This window comes from Vidua chalybeata, chromosome 2 (genome assembly GCF_026979565.1).
Source record: "Vidua chalybeata isolate OUT-0048 chromosome 2, bVidCha1 merged haplotype, whole genome shotgun sequence".
NCBI lineage: Eukaryota > Metazoa > Chordata > Aves > Passeriformes > Viduidae > Vidua > Vidua chalybeata.
This window is the reverse complement of record NC_071531.1, coordinates 59,785,945-59,804,812: the sequence shown is the minus strand read 5'-3', so window position 1 is coordinate 59,804,812 and position 18,868 is coordinate 59,785,945. Positions and strand designations below refer to the sequence as shown.

The window sequence follows — 18,868 nt, the reverse complement described above, 5'->3', positions numbered from 1 at the left end:
TTTTTTAGTGTTGCCATGGGAACTAGGAAGGCCCTGCCCGCATCTCTGGGGAACACGTGGAAACTGTTCATTACACCTATCACCTATATTGAACAGTGGCTTACTACTCTAAACCAATCTGTGAGTGCCAACATCACCAAGAACATGGAGGATAGGAAGGAGAAAGAAGGAGGACAGGGCACACCCAAATCCCTCCATCTTAGAACTTCTGACCCCCATGTACAAAACTCAGACCCCTCTGTACAAGGCCTAAAACCCCCCTGTACAGCACTCAAAAATCCTTCCTTTCACTTTTTGACTACTTGTATTATAATATCTAAACTTTTGTGATTTCTTGTTCTTCCTGCAAGGTTGGTAAATTGTTCCATGGATCAAATTCAAAACCACAGGGGTTTTCGGCTGCCTGCCAGGGTCTCAGATGCTTCTGACCTGGACCCAGAACATCCAAGAGTGTCTAAGGGACACCTTGGGTTCCGACAGGGAAAGAGGACTATGGAAGAACATGCCACAATAACATAACTGTACATCAACAAAACTTCTCTTAACATACACATAACATTCATCTCTTAATTGTGAGAGCCAACCATCGCATTACTCATCTATAACACTAGGAAAGAAATCTGAGAGACAGATAGATATGGGCAGAAATAATTAGTCCACCATTTTATTTATTTCCACATATTGAAAATATATAGTCTACTTTGGAACAAAAGTGGATCCTAGGAAGAAACCTCTTCTGAGGAGTTTAGGATGAACTTTGAGTTTGTCATTCTGGCTTGATTTGAGGCAATTTAAAGGACAATGCTCTGGAATGAGTTGTCTCCCTTTATAGGTTCTAACAATTCCTTTCCACCAATAAGAAACATAGATGAGTAGATAACTGAAAAAAATAACAGTTTACTAACAAGCAGCAACAGGCAAAAATGACAAATAGATTCAAAATTTCTAAATCTCATGGACTGCCCCCAGAACAAAAAGACACCCAAAAATGCCAGTGACATACACACGCACACATACATTCACCAAGATGGTGCTCTGCAGTCGAGCATGTGGTTCGAAGGACAAAGGGAAAGGTGATGCCAGTCTTCCCCCACCCTCTGCTCTGCCTCCCTGACAACTAGAGCTCCGACTGGTATTCTCTGGGTCAAGGTGCTAGAACTTGCGGAAGGACTTTGCCTTCCTTGCCTAAGAGACGACAGGGCAGGCAAGGCAAGGTGGCTGGGCTGGGTTTTCTGTCCTCAGCAAGGCAACAGATGACCTTTTGCAGCCCTAGTATCCCTGCCTGAGCATCCTCAGATGACATGCACATGTCCATACTTAAGTTTTCCTGATCTTCTGAACTCAATACAGCTGCTTATCTTCATATATGTAAACCCAAATATCTCCATTCCCATTTGACAAATTTGGTTGAAGCTGATTAAGATGATCAAAAGTATTATGGGAAGGGATTGACTGGCAGCCCCCTTACAGAGAGTTAATTTCCCTAGTGTTGGGGGTTAGGTTTTCTTTTTTCTTCAAGGAATTTTCCTCCATTTGTTGTCATAGAGATGGTGAATGGACTTCAATTTAAAAGACAAAAGATGTAGTCAAGGCCTTGGCATATCATTGGAATGGCTCTGGGGGAGGGGGAGAAGCAGTGTGGTGGTTGGCGATTTCTTAGCTGGAGGTAGTTCGGTCTTTGCCGGTTGTGGGTTTTGGTGCTGGACTTCTCCTGCCCAAGGGGACTCTCTGCTACCGCTGAGCCTTCCTTGCCATTTCTCCTTGCCTTTGGTGGGCCACTGCTCTCAGGAGTGATTATTGGATTGGGACTTTTCAGTACCCCACCGTTGCTGGGAGAAAGACTCTCACCATCTGCCTGGGTGCCTCAAGGAAAAAACGACCCCCATCTCCCCTCTCTCAGGAGAGATCACCTCACGGCTGCTTACTGGAGCCTCGGCATCTGGGACATGTGAGAGCCAGGGGAAAACAGAAACATCTCTCGCCCTCCACCTTCTCTCTCCTCCCTGAGCCTCTATTACCCCCTTGGGCGGCTCAGTGCTTGCTTCGGCTGCCCTCTGCCTCACACTGAGCCAAAAGCGCCCTCTGCAGCCATGGGGGAGTCACTGCAGACTCTTTGTCTCAACAGGAGCGATCAGTGCCTACTGCCAGTTGTGATCCTAACTACGCCAAAGGGGAAATTGCTTGATGGGCAGAAAAAGGCTGTTATTGCAAATTTTTTTCTGGCTTGTTGTTGCTGTTGTCATTGATGTTTGTCTGCCTTGTTTTATATTTTTATATATAAAAATATATGTGAATGTGTATATATATATATATATATATACATATATCTATTTTAGTAAAGAACTGTTACTCCTTTTCCCTTATTTTTGTCTGAGAGCCCTATAATTTTGAAGTTATGATAATAAGGAGGGGATCATATTTTCCATTCCAGGAAGGTTCCTGCCTTCCTTGGTAGACACTTGTCTTTTAAACCAGGACACCTAGTAAGTAATACAGGCTGAAAATGAGTAATACAACCCAGAAGTGGTTAAGTGGAACAGGCAGGAGGGGCAGGGTCTGTAACTTAAAAGGGTTAATGCCTTGCAAGTCCTGAAATTAAGACAAGAGCTTGGAGCAACCTGGTCTAGTGGAAGGTGTCTCTGCCCATGGAAAGGGGTTGGAATGAGGTGAGCTTTAAGGTCCTGGCCAACTCAAACCATTCTGCAGTTCTATGGTTTTCAAGGAAAGTTTACCCCTTTGAAGAGGGTTTGTATCAGCACTGGCAGGATAGATCCTGGTTTGCATTGGAGTTTTAAGGATCTAAACACTGTCTTGGACTATGTCTGAGCACAACCCCCCAAGTTAGCAACCCCTTTAGGGTTTCTCCTTCCCCATTCTCAAGTAAATGGTGAGTTTTAGAGAGAAATTGAAATGTTTTGCTTCAAACCTGGAAGGTTGTTGGTGTTGTATTGGGAAGAAATACAAAACAGAAGAGAAGGTTGTGGATGGGAAGCAGAATATGTTCAGAAGACAGTGATCCACACTTTTAACTGTGTTTGGGTTTTTTTCTACCAGAAGTTTCAGATTTGTCCAAAAGAAATGAAAGATAATATTATTTTTTTTCCCTGTAATTCAGGAATCCATTATCAGTTAATAAAGGGAAACAACAGCTCAAAATATAGCTCATAAACTGCATTCCCTGCTCTGCTTGAGTTTACGACTTACATCTTACTTGGTATTGTGTTAATTAATTATCTGTTAGTCCCAAATATTTATCTGTTAGTGTGGAATTAACAAAACTTTTCTGTCTAATAGGTGCAATGTAGGTCATACCAATTTCTACTTACAGGCATGGCTAAGGGGTGTCCAGGGCTGACTGATTTTAATAGACTACATTTCATTTTAATTTCTCCTAATGTGTCAATAGGCTTTGAATGAGTTAAAAAATTAATTGTTGGGAGACAGTTTCTATGTAAATCTGATTGGATGGAGGCAAAATCCTTTCCACATAGACTTGGTTGATCAATGCAGGACTCCATTCCCATGTTATCATTGCTCTCCTGTTGGTTTAATTCCTGAACCCTTTTCTTTTTGATCTGTAGAAATGAGTTCAGACCCTGGATAGATGTCAAGCCTGTGAAAGCGATAAAAGCAAAGCCCCAATACAAGCTGCCAGAGGAGAAAATGACCCATGAAACCAGTTACAGTGCTCAGTTCAAGGGGGAATCCAGTAAGCCTTCTCCAGCTGATAACAAATACCTGGAACGCAGAAGGATACGCACTCTCTACTGTGAGCCCTACAAAGAACCTCCAAAGGTGAGAAACATGGCAGAAGGGACTCAGGGCCATCTCTGCTCCTGGTGAGACATGTCCAACAGAGTAAGGTTGGGCTGAATACTGCTTGCTGTCCCTCCCCTTATGTGGTATCCTCATTCCAACCAGCAGGTGCATCTTGGGATCCACCTTGGAAATGGTGGTGAATAAAAAATGAAACATGTCCCAGCCATGTGCGCTGCCAGCCCAGAAAGTCAGCAGGGTCCTGCATTGATCATACAGCATGGACAGGGAGGTCAGGGAGGGGATTCTGCCCCACTGTTCCATTCTGCCCCTTTGCTCTATAAGACCCCCACCTGCAGCGCTGCCTCCAGCTCTAGGGTCCTCATCATGGGAAGGACATGGATCTGTTGGACTGAGTCCAGAAGAGGCCATGGAGATGCTTCAAGATATGGAGCACCTCTGTTACAGAGACAGGCTGGGAGAGCTGAGAATATTTAGCCTGCAGAAGAGAAGGCTCTGGTGAGACTTCAGAGCCCCTGTCAGTGCCTAACAGGACTCCAGGAGAGCTGGAGAGGGACTTTGGATAAGGGCTTGGAGGGACAGGACAATGGAGAATGGCTTCACACTGCCAGAGAGCAGGGTTAGAAGGGATATTGGAAAGAAATTCTTGGCTGTGAGAGTGGTAAGGCCCTGTGGCTGCCCCATGCCTGGAAGTGTCCAGTGCCAGGTTTGAAGGAGCTTGGAGCAACCAGGTGTAGTAGATGTCCCGGCCTATGCAGGGGGTAGACAATGAGATGTTCTTTAAGGACTCTTTCAGTGCAAACTGTTCTGTAATTCTGTGGGCTCTAGGACATCTTGAGGCACTTTGGAGACAATAGTGCCCTACGTCAAGTGAGGGTAGGGAGGAGATGAAGAGGATTTTCTGTTGTCATTTTCTATATGATTATCCAGGCAGCTTTTTCTTCCTCCCTCCAAAACTTTAGGAGCCCCACATTACATTTTATGCTGGGAACCAGACATCTGCCATTATTTCAGAGCATTACACAGATTTTGACAGTATGCATTTCTGGCTTTGATCAGATTGAGAACGTGTTGAGAAGGGCCTGAGCTGAAATGTTTTCCAGCCTTGTTTTCTAGGACTAGTAGAGGATCTGCATATTAAAGAGTCAGTCTGTGAAGTTTTAAATGGAGGACCATAAGTTGTTCCCTAAGTTGATGAGTGCTTAGATCTGTGAGGACTGATAGGGATTGCAGGGGAAGCATGTAGGAGATGAAGACTTCTGTTCTCCCTTAATTTTTGTAACTGTCCTTCCTATTTTGGGGGTATAGAAACAAGACCTTGTGGAATTTTGTCACATGCCAATTAGCGTTCTGCACCTCAGGTATCCCAAGATAATTTTCCTCCATTTTGGGAATCTGTTAAGCACAAACAAACAGAGGAGTCCTCTCCTGCAAGAAAGATGGAGACTTACAGCGGCCTCTTTGTCCTGAGCATCATTTCTCTGCTTCAGAGAGAGAGAATCCTCTATGGGTTTGCAAAACTCCTTCTGAAGTCAGAAAAAGATGAGTGATAATATTCCCTCTCCTATTCACCCTGCTCTATCCTGATCTGGATACAATGGGCTCTGCTGGCTCCAGGGGCACTGACTTTAGGACATCCTGAAAGGAGCTGGCTATTTGCAACTCAGCATAAGCTCAGCTGGTCCCGTGCCTTTGTGGCAGGGCAGAGATGAGCAGATAAGTAACATTTGTGCTGTTTCAAATCTGAATCCTGTTTTCCACTTGTTCTTGTGTCTCCCCTTCTCTGTTTCTCTCTCTGTCCATCTCTGTTGTTTTGCCTGTCACCTTCCATGCAGGTGGAAAAGCCTAGCATAAAGCCTTCCAAACCAAAAAAGACCACAACAAGCCATAAACCCCTGAAAAAGGCCAAAGACAAGCAGATTGCATCTGGCCGGGCTGCCAAGAAAAAGAGCGCCGAGACCTCCAACACTGCAAAGCCAGAGGATAAGGAGAAAAGTAAAGAGATGAACAATAAACTGGCTGAGGCAAAAGAGTAAATGTCACTGCACTTTCCTTTCTTTCTCATTTTTTTCCTTTTCTTTCTTTCTTCCTTCCTTTTTTCTTTTTTTTTCCCTTTGCTTAAATAAAGGCCACAAAATTAATTAGAGGCTTCTAATCTGCTTTTTGTTCTTATTGTATTAGAAGCTTTTCTGTTTTATTTCCAAGGAGGATTAGGAAATCCTTGTTTCTGAGGTCAGGTTGTTCTGCTTTGCCTCCACAACATGGCTCTGCACAGAGTGAAGGATGTGAGAATGCATAAGCAGGGTCCTAAGAGATGAAGGTGATGGACCAACAGTGATTGCATCCAACAGCTTGTCCCTTTCCTTGGGCTTGGTTCTTCAGTGCTTTGACAGCATGGAAGTGCCCATTGAGCCATGGAGGGGCTGTGCTCTCATCCCATGAGGCCCTTTTGGGTTGTTGACACCATTGTTGTGTCATCTCCCACTGGTGTCAACAGGTAAAGGGGTTTGGAGGCAGAGAAGATCAGGTTCACTCATGTCACCATGGATATGCTTTAAATACACCAAAATCAATGGTGTGGCCAAGAATGATTTCCCCTTTTGAAACTGATGGGAATTCTGCTCCAAGAAGCAACGGGAAAGGAGATCTCATGGAAGTAAAGGGCCAAATGCTCCCCAATGGTAGCTGGGAGTACATCTAGCTGCATCAAGGCAACTTCACTCATCAATACCACTTGAAGTCCTTGATTAAAAAAAAAATGGTGAGGGAAAGTGCAGTGAGCGGCGAAGACTTTCCAATCACATGGCAGGTTAGACTAGGTTATCAGCGGGTTGTTCTTCCCTATTGTTTCCCCTAAGTTACGGATCTTATTAATTATATTCCTGTTCTGTTTTGAATCTTGGTCTGCTTTCTTCACTTCTGGAATGCCAATAGGCAGAGCTAGGTTTCAAAAAGTGGTTTAGTTTGCAGGCGTGACCTTCCAAGGGGTAGAAAGAAATGTGTCACCAAGGTTGGCTAGAGCTGTCAGCACCCATTGTGTCTATTCTTCCAGCTGTTTATGTTCATGTTGGCTCATAAGCATCTCAAGAGGGCCATAAAAAAGGTTTCTGGAATCTCTAGACTCCTCCAGACAAGATCTCAGGGTTTCAGTCATATTTACTGTGCTCTTACACTAGGAAATCCCCAGGACCAGTTTGGAAGCTCTAAACACAGCAGGACCATTTGTCAGTGAGTATGAACTGGCCCAAAAGAATGGCATTGCATGCCACAGAATCTGGGTCACTGGATCAGTGGGAGACTTGTGGTTCCAGTCCAAATTTATGTGCCTAACTTCTGGATTGTGTCCTAAATACATAAGAATTAATTTTTATCCCACCAAACTGAGCTGTTAGACTCTCCCATAGCAGAGTAGCTGCAAGTTAAGATGCAGGGTTCTTGTTCATTATTTTTGCAGCTCCAAATTTTCTCTCCTAATATGAAGTCCAGCTTGAAACTTTCAGTGAACAATTGGGAAGCATGAAGACAGAGATGGGAAATAGAGTGGGGAGGTGGTGTGTTGCTGTAGAGGTGGTGGAATAAGGAAAGTCTTATTGCTAGGGATATTTTAGAGATGTGAAGCTATCTAGCAGAAAAATGGATGAGTTGGGAGGGTGAGGAATCCATTTTTTGGCATTTCATCCCATTAGAATTGGTCTTTTGGAAACATAAATGAGTGGTGGATTACAAGGTTGAGTGAAAGTTTCCAATGAGGAAGAAAGCTCTGTGATATACAGATAGTGACATTTGCTGGCCTTAGTAATGAATAAATGCCAAGTTCAGTGTATCATGTGATGTGTTCTGTTTGCCTTGCGCTAACAGCCTAAACCTTTGAGTATCAGTAAATGTAGTGTTCTGAATTCAGTGGTGTAATTCCAAGCTTAGCTGTGTTAGAACTGTGTGCTATGAGCTAGTCAGGTTGTGTATGTGGAAAATATATATTCATATATAGAAATATATATATATATATTTAAACCAGGAGGAAACCAGGGAAAATCCTCCAGGAAGTAAAACTGTGGAAATCTTTGTGAATGCAGTGGGGTTTTTTGGGTTTGTTTTGTTTTGTTTTTGTTTTTGTTTTTGTTTTTGTTTTTTTGTTTGTTTGTTTGTTTTTTTTTGTTTTTTTTGGGGGGGTTGGGTGGTTTTTTTTTTTGTTGTTGTTGTTTTTTTTTTTGTTTTTTTTATGTGCATGCCTCATGGAGATGCTGACCTGTCCTTATTGATCATTGCTTTTCTGAGTACTCAGAAGCCCCTGCAGCACTGCTCAGCTCTGTGTCTAGAGCAGCTTGGCAAAAGGCTTGTGTTGAGCTTGCAGGGGGGGCATGCTGCTCAGAGCTCTTCCAACCTGTAACATAAGGGACAACTGGCCAGAGAAGAGCAGCTCCCAAGACTTGGTGTGATTCCTTGGCTTTTAAGGTGCTTCATGTATCTTCACACTCCTCAGTAATGTCCTTTCTTACAGGATGTAGCATAAGCTGTGAAGATGATATATCACAGCAGGCAGAACACATCAGGAAGGCACTAGACAGTTCAAATAGCTCAACAAACCAATCTTACACAAGGACAAACCATGCAAAACAATTCTTCCTATTATTTTTCAGTCCTAAGTTTCACATTTAAAAATACACCACACTTGCCACCATTTCACGTGGAATTCAATGAGAATTTAGCCCTTTACTATAAGGTGAACGAAATTTTGCCCAAGGAACATCACTAAGATGCTCAGACCACCTAATGCAAGCATCTCCATGGCTCTGAATGAACTGCTGATTTTTCATCTTGGGATGGTTTCTTCTTAATGAAGAGCATCTATCACAGTATTTGAAACATACACAGTAAGTGGTCAAAATACCACTTTCTGTTTCCATAATACATAAAGTCTTTTGATGGCAGGGGGCTTGGAACTAGAAGGTCCCTTCCAACCCAAGCCATTTCATAAGCTCACTACAAAGCTAGGTATGAAGTGTTAGCCAGTGGTTTTAATTCCCTCCATAGTGAAGGAACTTTCCAAGGGCCACTGAGCTGCCTATTTTTGACACCTGTCTTTGGGTGGGATGAATGGTCCTTAAAAGGTTTTCTTTGCAGAAAGAGCCTGGGAGACTGGTAAGGCTTGGATACCTTCCTCTCACATCAACAAAATAGGAATAGAAATCCTGGCTTGTGTTCCATGTGCACCACATCTGCAGCATGCATCCTAGTACACACACATCCAAACATATAGGCTGGCACTGCACTGAATATCTGGAACTACAGCAGAGGCAAGCCTCAGGGTGAAATCCTGCATTGCTGCACCTTCCACAGACTCTATGCCCATCCAACCACTCAGGTTTATCAGAAAAGAGACCAAATCTCTGTCATTTCAAATTCACTTTGGGCTCTGAACTTGTCAATCCCACTGGGAAACAGTGCTCTGCTGTTCTGTGTTTCCAGCTATCACAATGATGATTCTGTTCCACTACTGTTTTGTAATATATTTTACTTTTATTGTAAAAAGAAAAAAAATGAAATGTTTTGCTTTTTACCCTTGAGAGTTCCTGTGCTATTGCTTGCTTTCGCATTTTCACTGTATTGTACTGTTACTCCTTTCTGCAAAATGGTGCTAATTGCTGACTGAGCCCCTGTTTTCTAACTGCTTCGCACACTAATCACTTGCTTCTTCATTTGCAGCACAGCTGGTGCCAAAACCTGGTGCCCATGCATTCCACAAACTCTTGCCTCTTGAAGGCAGATAAGAAGTGTCTAATTAATATTTTGTGGCCTGGGTTTGGTTGCATATCACAAGTTGTCTCTTGTAAACATGTTAAGCACACCTCCTTGTGGTGCTTTTTCATTGTTGATATTCTGATGAAAGTCTCTCTCACACACACACACACACACAAACACACATACACACACTCTCACATTAATATACCGCCAATTGATTGTGATGTGCTTGTGATCTTTGCTTGCTCAAAGGGTCTTTTTCCAATGATAAATAAATGCTGAATACAAATACCACCTCCTTGATCTTGTTTTCTCAATCAGAAGCACACTTAAGTGAAAGAAATGTCTGTCCAACCAAAACGAGGCTTGTGTTGCTTAGAGTTGCCACTTTCATGCCTGCTGTAGGGACAGCTGGCCTGGCACAGTCTAACTCCCTTTAGGTGGCTGCTAATCTCAGACCAGTCTGGCATGAGCTATAAGTGTTTGCAAATGCAAAGATGGCCAGTGAAGTCATGTGGATAGCACAAGTTTTCTTTTATTTTCTATATAAAATACCTTTGAGTAGAGGGTCTGTGCAGTGCCTTGCTCATGTCCACCCTTGTCCTGGCTCAGGGAGCAGAGACCAAATCCCATCGAGAGCTGGAGGGAGGGTAGATGATGTGTATTTACCAATGTTAATTACACTTTTTTTCAACTACCTACAGCTTTTATTTTCTCCCTAAACCAAACCTGGAAAACTTGGTCTACTGGAAGATGTCTCTTCCCATGGTAGGGGGTTTGGAATTAGATGGTCTTTAAGGTGTCTTCCAATACAAGCCATTCCATGATTCTATGATTTTGAAACCTCTCTTCTACCTTCTCCTCCTTTCTGTTGACATCCATGGGCCACCAAACCTTTTCCACCTTCCTGTTGCTAAGAGTGTTATTTTGCATCCCTGCCTTGTTTACAAATCATTTTCTGAATTTATTCCATTTGTGACCACATGCTAGTAACAGTGCTGCTTTCTGATGTCCTCTGTATCACCCTGCCTTCCCTTCTCCCTTCTCCACCAGTTTCATCCATTCATGAATCACACCTACCTATAGGATTTTTGGAGTGTTTCAGCTGGCCAGTAGGTTGCAGGATTTACCATTTCACTCTGTACAGCTGGCAGCAGAGAAAATGCTCATTTCTAAAGGATTGGTTATTATTGGGGCTTTTCTGTGACAATCCATGGTGGGCAACAAAATGCCTCTCCCATGACACAAAGGTGCAGGGTCTTTTCCATGCTGCAGTCTTCATAGGTAATTCATCTCCTCCTTGCAGTTGCCCTAAGTGAATGCCGGAAAACACCTTCGCTGCCCTGTTGATCTCTGAACTGACTCAGCCTTGCAAAGCCCAAATGCAGAAAGGGGCACAGAATGCATTTCAAGGGAAGAGTAGGACCTATCCCTGGTCTTTAACCATCATGATCTGAACCCACTGGTAATGACTGACTCCTTAATCTTCACCGAATTGCTAGTGACTGGCACTGCCCACATTTTTCCAAGGGCTGTGCTGGAGGGCTTCACTGAAAATGAAGTGCTTTGTCTTACAAGAGCATTTAGTGTGGAGATATTGAGGCACTGGCTGGAGGATAAATAGTCTTATTTGTCAGTGTTGGTGTATGGGTGAAGTGAACAATAATTTGAAAGTTGAGCCTCCCTCTCAAATACTTAATAACAGAGTGTTTTAGAGGTCTTTTCCAACCTAAATAGTTCTGTGATCTGAGAGTGATCAGAGGCTTTGCAGAGGTGTCGCTTTGACTGCCATGAGCAGTCTCATGAGGAGTTGCCTCCCTGCTTCCAATTTTACTGAGCTGCTTTTAACTACATTGTGTCCACTCATCTAGGATCCTTGTGCATGGGTGGATGAAGTTTTCCCTTGACACTCTCCATCCTTCCACTCTAGCTTGGGCACAGAACTGAGGTCCCTTTGAAAACCTCCGTTAGCATTTTTTACATCCCTGACTGGTAAAAGGATGCTTCATCAGCTGACATATCAGCCATTATACAAATGCAGCCTCTTGTGTCATGATATTCTTTTGATTTAAGGTTTATTTAGAGATGTGCCAGTGCAGGAGAGAAAGAGACTTTTAAAGAAGATGCTTCTGACATAGCTTGTACCTCCCGACATCCAAAGAATAACAACCAACAGTGACATCAGATAAGAAGAGGAGCCATACAGGAAGGAGAAATTCCCTAGTATAAACATGATGATATGGATGTGCCCAGCTCTAAGAACAATATCTTTTCCACATTTGGAAAATATTTTGGTGTTCAGACATGGGCTTCTGCTTTGCCTTGTTTCAACAGTGTCATGGTAAGTTTGATTCATTTGGGGAATTGGCACTTCACTTCCATTTGCCCATATTCACCTGAGCTTTCTGGGTCGGGAGCAATTCCACTAATGCCACTGGGTCTACTTCCAAGCTCAGGGATGTGTGATGAGGGGTAACACAGCTCTGAGTCCTTCAGGACTGGTGGTCTGTCACAAACTCTGAATTGCTTGTAAAGACTCTTAATTTCTGTTGTAGGGTGCCTTGGGAACAACTCCCTAATCCTGACTGTCATGGTGGAAGACGCGTGAGGCAAGAATAAAACAAAATTCTACTAGTGGATTGAATGGATTGAAGGCATCTTTATGCTTTCTAAAATGCCAGCTTGCCCTTCAGGGGAAGGAAGGCTACTCCATGGAAGTCAACAACAAGGACCAGCCACCAGAAAAATGATGGATGGTAGTGGCAGATCTTAGCGATATGTGAGAGCCCTGACTGCTTTCAATGTGTTTCAATGTGAGAGACGGGAAGGGGAAAGCATTTCTGAACCCTCCTTTGTTATCCTCTGCCCACCCCAACCTAGCCTGTGGCATGCAATAACCCCAAGTCCCCGAACAGAAGTGGAGAAACTGGTGTGTCCTCTCTAGCTCTGAAAGAGGTCTGGAGAACTGGGTCACAGCAAAGAGTGAGGAGCACCCTGCATGGCACATGGTGGAGGGAATCTCACCGCATGATGGGTGGCAGATGGGTCTGTTCTTGTCACTTAACAACACCCGTAAGCACTTGATGGTTCCAGTACCAGACGATCAAGGCAGGGAAATCCTGAGAGCAGCCCCTGGTCATTGGACTGACCTGCTCCTTTGCCTGGTTCAGGATTTAGTACCCAACTGAAGACAAGTTCAGCTGAGGCCACCTTGCTTGGACTCAAGAGATTTGCCCAGAGAAGCTGTGGCTGCCCCATCCCTGGAAGTGTTCAAGGCGAGTGTTGTACTGGACCTGGAGAAACCTGGTCTAGTGGAAGGTGTCCCTGTCCATGGCAGGGGGGTTGGAACAAGAGGATCTTGTTCCCACCAAGATCTTCAAGATCCTTCCCACCCAAATAATTCTGTGATCCTGTGATTTATCAGCAGGGACACAACCCCCCAGTGTACCCTGAATTTAATGAAACAGATAGTTCTTTGGAGCCACATGACAGTGAATGTCTTTGCCCCTCTTGCCCCTGCTCCCTTGCCTCTCCCCAAGGTTCCTTGCTGATCAGAGATCTCTTCCCATTGGCTCCTTCCCTTGCAGTCTGTAATGATCTCACCTCCCCATATTGACCCCATTTGCCCGCCACACCATTTCTTCTTGCCTTCAGAATAATTTTCCCTCCATCCTCTCTGCCATCTTCTGTGTGTCCGTCCCACAGCTGCTTCTCCAATCCTTTGCTTTCTCCCACCTCTCCCCCTCCAACACATTTCCCCTCCACATCACCCCAAATACCCAACTCCATGAAGGACCTTCTCCTTCCCATTCTCCCTCAGATACTGTCTCATGTCCTGTCTCTCTTGGACTGTAAGCATTTTTTTTTGCCTGTACTGTGTGATATCACTCACTGCTTGAATACATGATACCTCACCTACCAACTGCCCCTTCTCTCTCTCCTTTCTTGGTGTGACTTCACTAGATTTGTCTGCAAGTGCCTTGTGTATCTGCCCTGGTGGCCAGTCAAGCAGTCAGTCTTGCTTCTGCAGAACTGTCTGTCTTTTAGGATGACACTGCTCATGCTTTTGTCCTCTGGTACCTTTGTTTCTTTTCTTTTACAGCCACAGGGACAAGCTTTGTAAGTGTAGGAGCCTGGCACATTCAGAGCTGCAGGATCTTCTGTCCCTTGCTTTTCTGCATCTGATAAAGAGATTGGCCTTTCTCTAGCTTCCTGCAGAGATGTCCTGTGCTTCCAGGTGGCTCACAAAGGCAGCAGCCAAGGAGAATGAAGGAGAAATCTTGTAGCCTAGAGCAGAAGCAGCTGACAGTAAAGGAACAACATTCCCCTGTAACAGGAAGCAGTGGGCAGAGATGTGTCAGTGGAAATCAAAGCAGATATATCTGTCAGGGGAATCAGCAAAAGCTGGCTTAGCATGTTGCAGAGATGGATGCCCAGGAGCCTTCTTGTGGCTGAGAAGGTGCCCTGGACATCTGCTTCCTTCATCCCAGGCGAGGACTAAATCTGTCTGTGGTCCCTTCTACCTGTGAGTACATCAAAGACCCAGTTGTCAACTCAGTCTCAGATGGCTCCTTGCTGCCTCCTTGTCCTAATTTATTGCCTCAAAGTGCTAGTTTGGTTGGTGCTGGCTGGAGCTGTTGGTGCACATGGAGAAGGTGCTTCTTCCCAGGTGCTCCTTACAAACATGGGAAGTTGCAGGAGCATCTCAGTTCTTCTATCCTTACAGTGACCCTCACTGCTTGTGGTGTGACACCAGCCTGTCAGAAAGCAAAGGAGACTCCTGGTCATGCTGAGTGAGCTCAGAGCATGGTCACCAGTCTGGTTTCATGGGCCATCTGCAGGAGTTAGGTCTGAGGGCCTAAAGAGAGGCAAAACTGAAGCAGTTTGGTGGACATGGATGGGAGAGGGATCAAGCAATGCTCAATCTCTTCTTTCAGTGCCTGTTCCTGTCCTGTCCTGCCTGCAAGAGCAGACAGAAGAGATGAAATGTGTGGGGAGCTCAAATCCTCAGTGATAAGCCTGGAAATGCCATCTAGGACAAGTAAGACCTGACATCTCCAGGCTGAAGGAATTTTGGTGTAGGTGCTGCAAAGAAGCATTGGGAAAGAGGATCAATCCCTTGATGTAGGTGATAATTGTGCATCCTTTCCTATGTGCCACCATGACTTCCACCTGCCTTGCTTCCACAGTGCTGCTGCCTCCTCCTCCAAGCTGTAGATTCCACCAGTAAAAAAGCACTGAAAATATCTCAGCTAACTAGTATTTAGGATATGATTCCTCCATGCTGCTCAGGTCCTTATCTCATTTGAAGGTATGCAGAAGTCTTCTAACATCTACATTTCTAATAGCAGAACTCTGTGAGAGCTTGCCTATCTGCTGCTTTGGTTTGAACTCTGAAAGGCTAAGTTCCTTGTTGCTCATCCCACACCTACATCAGGCCAGATTTCACAACTAGGCATTTTCTTCTTCAGACCTTGCTGGCCCCAAACAGGTGTACGTTTCCAGGTCTCACACCTTTGCAAGGACAGCAACCCCTCTGCTTGCTGAAGTATAGAACAAAGCTAAAATTCTCCACTTCCTTGATACAATTCACAGTGTTATATCTACTGCTTGATTTTCCAAAGAATGCAACTGAGACCAATTATAAAGCACTATATTAAGACCATTTTTCAGTAGAAAAAAGTTTGTATTTTTGTTGCTGTTTTGTAAAGACAACAAGCTTCAGTGCACAAAGGGCAACACAGCATTCAGAAGACAGAAGTGACTTGTCATAATCTACACATAATCTAACTGGGAATTGCATTTGCCCAGAAATCAATGAGTTTCTATCTTTTGAGGAAAATTAACCTGCCAGTGCCCTCCTGGATAAGGGCAATAATCAAAAGGTGTTTCCTCCACAGACAAGAGCTGTCTCCTCACCTGAATTCTCTGGGAAAGAAAGGACAGACTTCTCATATTTTTTTTCTTTAAAATGTTCCTTCAGCACTAAAGTTCTGTGCTTGAGGCTGTTTGCTCTTTCTGAGCCACTGATTCAGGTAGAGGATCCCTGCTGCTTCTATTTCTCTTAAAGGCAACTTTTAATTTTCTGTGTGCCTATACAGATTCATAACAGCTCCCAAATAGCTAAACTGCTTTAAACCAAAGTAATTTTGCAGAAGACAATACAAGTCATCAGTTCATTTTGATATGAGGCCACCAAAACATCAATATGAGAATTCATAGAGGAACAGGGATGAGATGTGAGCAGGTCCACATCTCTGAGGAACAGGATAATATTGCTGGAGCTGTCAGAGGCAAGTTTAGACCCCAAGTCACAGAATCTCAGCTCCATGTGGTTACACCAGGACCAACAAAGAGGAGGTGGCACTATGTGTGCTCATGGTGGCCCATGAACTCCCCTAGTTATTTCCAGACACCTTGTGCTGACTCTGGGAAACAAACCCCTGCTGAATTTCATACTCTTTCTGCACCTCTCTCAGACATAACAAGAGGAGAAATCTGTCACCTCTAATTAATCTCTTCCACATTTCTCACCTTCTCATATGATAATTTGCCATCAGCAGCTCTCATGAGGGCAAAGATCTCCAAACTCTTTCCTTGCTTGGCTGATCATGTATAAATGTTACTGCATGTGTGTTGGGGATTGTTATGTTTCAGGATTTCCTTTCAACTCTCCTATTTGCACACTGCCAGCACACTCTCCCTAAGGCTGGTACCTAGAGCTAGACCTCGCTATGCAGCCGTGCAGGGAACAGCCATTGTTGTTCTCTGCTGTGCATAGTCAGTTGTTTCTGAATACTAACTCTGGGGGAAAAATAACGTAATTACCTACCACTCACACTCCCTCCAGTTTAAAACAGGTTTGGATAGACAATCGCACAATTGTCTATATTCATGCAAACAAAGAGGAAGCCAGTGGGTGAGATCTTTCTCCTCCTCAGGCCTGAAATCCATGGCTGAAGGATGCACACAGTCATGGGAAAAAAGCCAGTAGATTAAAAGGAAGAACCCACACTGCAGGCAGCAGCTTTCTGACTGTCTCAACAGGGAGGGACCACCCTAGTGCTGCTGAGATGGAGGAATTCCCCTGGTGATTCTAGCAAGGGTTCAGGAAAATGCTGGTGGATTGAAAACAGTTCATGTTGCTTCAGGGAGAGATGATTTTTTTACTTTTAAAGCTCTCCTCTGAAATGCAGGGTAGCAGCAAGAGCAGTGTTGGATACCAAGAAAGAGGTGGGATGGCTCTGGTGTTGACCTACCTAGATCAGGTTAAACCTGGATCATCACGTACACACTGACACAGGACAACCTGAGATCATGCCCCATGGTTCCTGCATCCTCCCTCACTAAATGAGGTGTGAAGATGTGCTTGGTATCTGCAGTAGTTACTGATGGCCTTCAAACTGCAAGTGCAGGTTCCATTGGGCACCATTTCCACTGGCAAAGATGTGCAGGCATCTCCAGTGTTCTCCAGAGACCAGGCAATAGGTCCTGTCCTAGCAGATGCCTGTGCATCAGCAGTACGGACCTGGTCTACCCTGACAGCGGGGCATCTTTCCAAAGAGAAGCTGCTCTGCATTTTCCCTCTAATCCTTTGATTTATGGTGCTGGGCTTACCTCCTTCCCGTAGGAACTACTGTGCTGAAAGAATTCAGCAGATTTCCTACCAACCTCTGCCAACAGTTTCTGGCAAATGTCAGAATGTCAAATGTCAAAAGAGCAAATGTCTCTTCATAGTAAGCAAAAAGGGCAAGGTGAAGGTGAGTATTTGAGAGAGGAGTGTCCTGCCAGGGCTCTTCACATGGTTCTGCTCCACGAGCCTCTCACACAGAAATTATTTTTCTCATGTCTGAGTTGCGTTGATTTCACAGACTAAGATAATGGTAACCAGCCATTCCATAGTGTCAGCCTCTCCTTCCCTTCTCTAACCTGGAACCATTCCCTGCACAAAAATGATGCAAGACTGGGGGACAAATGGGGATCTCCACAGTCCCTTGATGCAACCACCATGTAAAGCCGCCCATTTTAAATCTTAGTAGGTTTCTCATGCATCATCAACTGTTTTCGGCCTTTCTACACCTTTATAGACCCATTCCCATCCATCCATGTCTCTCCTCATCCCCAGAGATCCTCCTCATCTTTCCTAATGAAGACTGATTCCCTTGTTCCCTACAGGTCTTTCTTTTCCCATCCCTCCCTCTGTGCTTTCTCAAGACCCAGCCTTCCTTCCAATACATGTCCAGAGCTTCTACTGGCACCATCAACCCTAACTCCAGGGTGCCTTTGTTCTTTTGTGCTGCCATCCAAGACTATCCAGGTACAAAGGTCACTCTGCCAGTCATCTGGTACCTTGGTGCCACCATCACGTTCTGGTGTCTCCTGAGGGTATCGAAGAGAAAAGGGGTGCTCTCAATTTTGGGTTAGTATATGTTAGCTGGGCCTACTTTCCTTTGGTTGTTTTAACAGGTTCCAGGTGCTTCCTGAGTGGCACAAGAGCTCACTCTTGCCGAGCTGTGAGAGGGCTTTTACCACCCCTGGTGAGGGAAACAAACTGTTTCTTTGTGAGACAATTTTACAGCAAGGTGTTTGTTCGATGCATGCTATAATCAATTGGCAAGTATTTTTTGTAGCTGATGGTGGACATGATCCTGGTCACAGTTAAACCAAGGACTGGTCAAAAAGTCCAGCCCAAGCCCTCACAGGTTTTGTGGACATCCATGAGTTTTGGACCAGTTCCTTGCAGGGAGCAGGCCCACTTACCAGCCAGCCCAAGGACATACCAAATGATTGGTGGCTTGGGGAATACTCTGCAGAGCCACTGGTCAAAGTCCACCTCAGGGGTGATATTTTGTTCTCATGGGCCAGCTGATTGCTCTGATAGCTTTGCAATGATGCTCTTTCTTCTGCTTCCAGGACCCCTGAAAAAAACACTGGTGATACAGACCAAGAACCAAGTACCTTAGTGAAGGACGAATTCACATGAAGTCAGGAACCTTCGTCTGAGCATCAGCTGGAGCAAATGTAGAGTTCGCATGAAATGTGTATTGTCTGGCTGGCATAAAATAAAGCTGATTATGAAAGCTGAATGACAACTTCTGTTGTCTCTCAAGCACTTTGAAATTATTGTGTGATGCAGTTAGCATGTCTGTGCCTTGATTTATGTAAAGTTACAGAAAAAATTAGTCCAATTCTCCCTTTATTCATAGATGGGAAGCAACACTGGTTTTAAAGGTCTCTCTATTTTATGTGGGCAACAGAGAGATAGATTCATATCCATAGCTTGTGGAAGGATCACACTGCATTTCACACTGGATTATGCCAGAATCCTAGTTGATAGAAGCAACAACTCTCT

General features: G+C 44.4%; 1 protein-coding gene across 1 annotated transcript in view; it reads left to right on the top strand.

Annotated features, from left to right (window-relative positions):
- MAP6 (microtubule associated protein 6) overlaps positions 1-18,602 on the top strand; it is a 50,959-nt gene extending 32,357 nt beyond the window's left edge. The window contains exons 2-4 of the mRNA XM_053936140.1: positions 3,582-3,795; positions 5,613-5,809; positions 18,430-18,602. Of these exons, the coding sequence (XP_053792115.1) occupies positions 3,582-3,795; positions 5,613-5,809; positions 18,430-18,499 (481 nt within the window). The 3' untranslated portion in view covers positions 18,500-18,602. The remainder of the gene's footprint in view (positions 1-3,581; positions 3,796-5,612; positions 5,810-18,429) is intronic.
- The last annotated feature ends 266 nt before the right edge of the window (positions 18,603-18,868 follow it).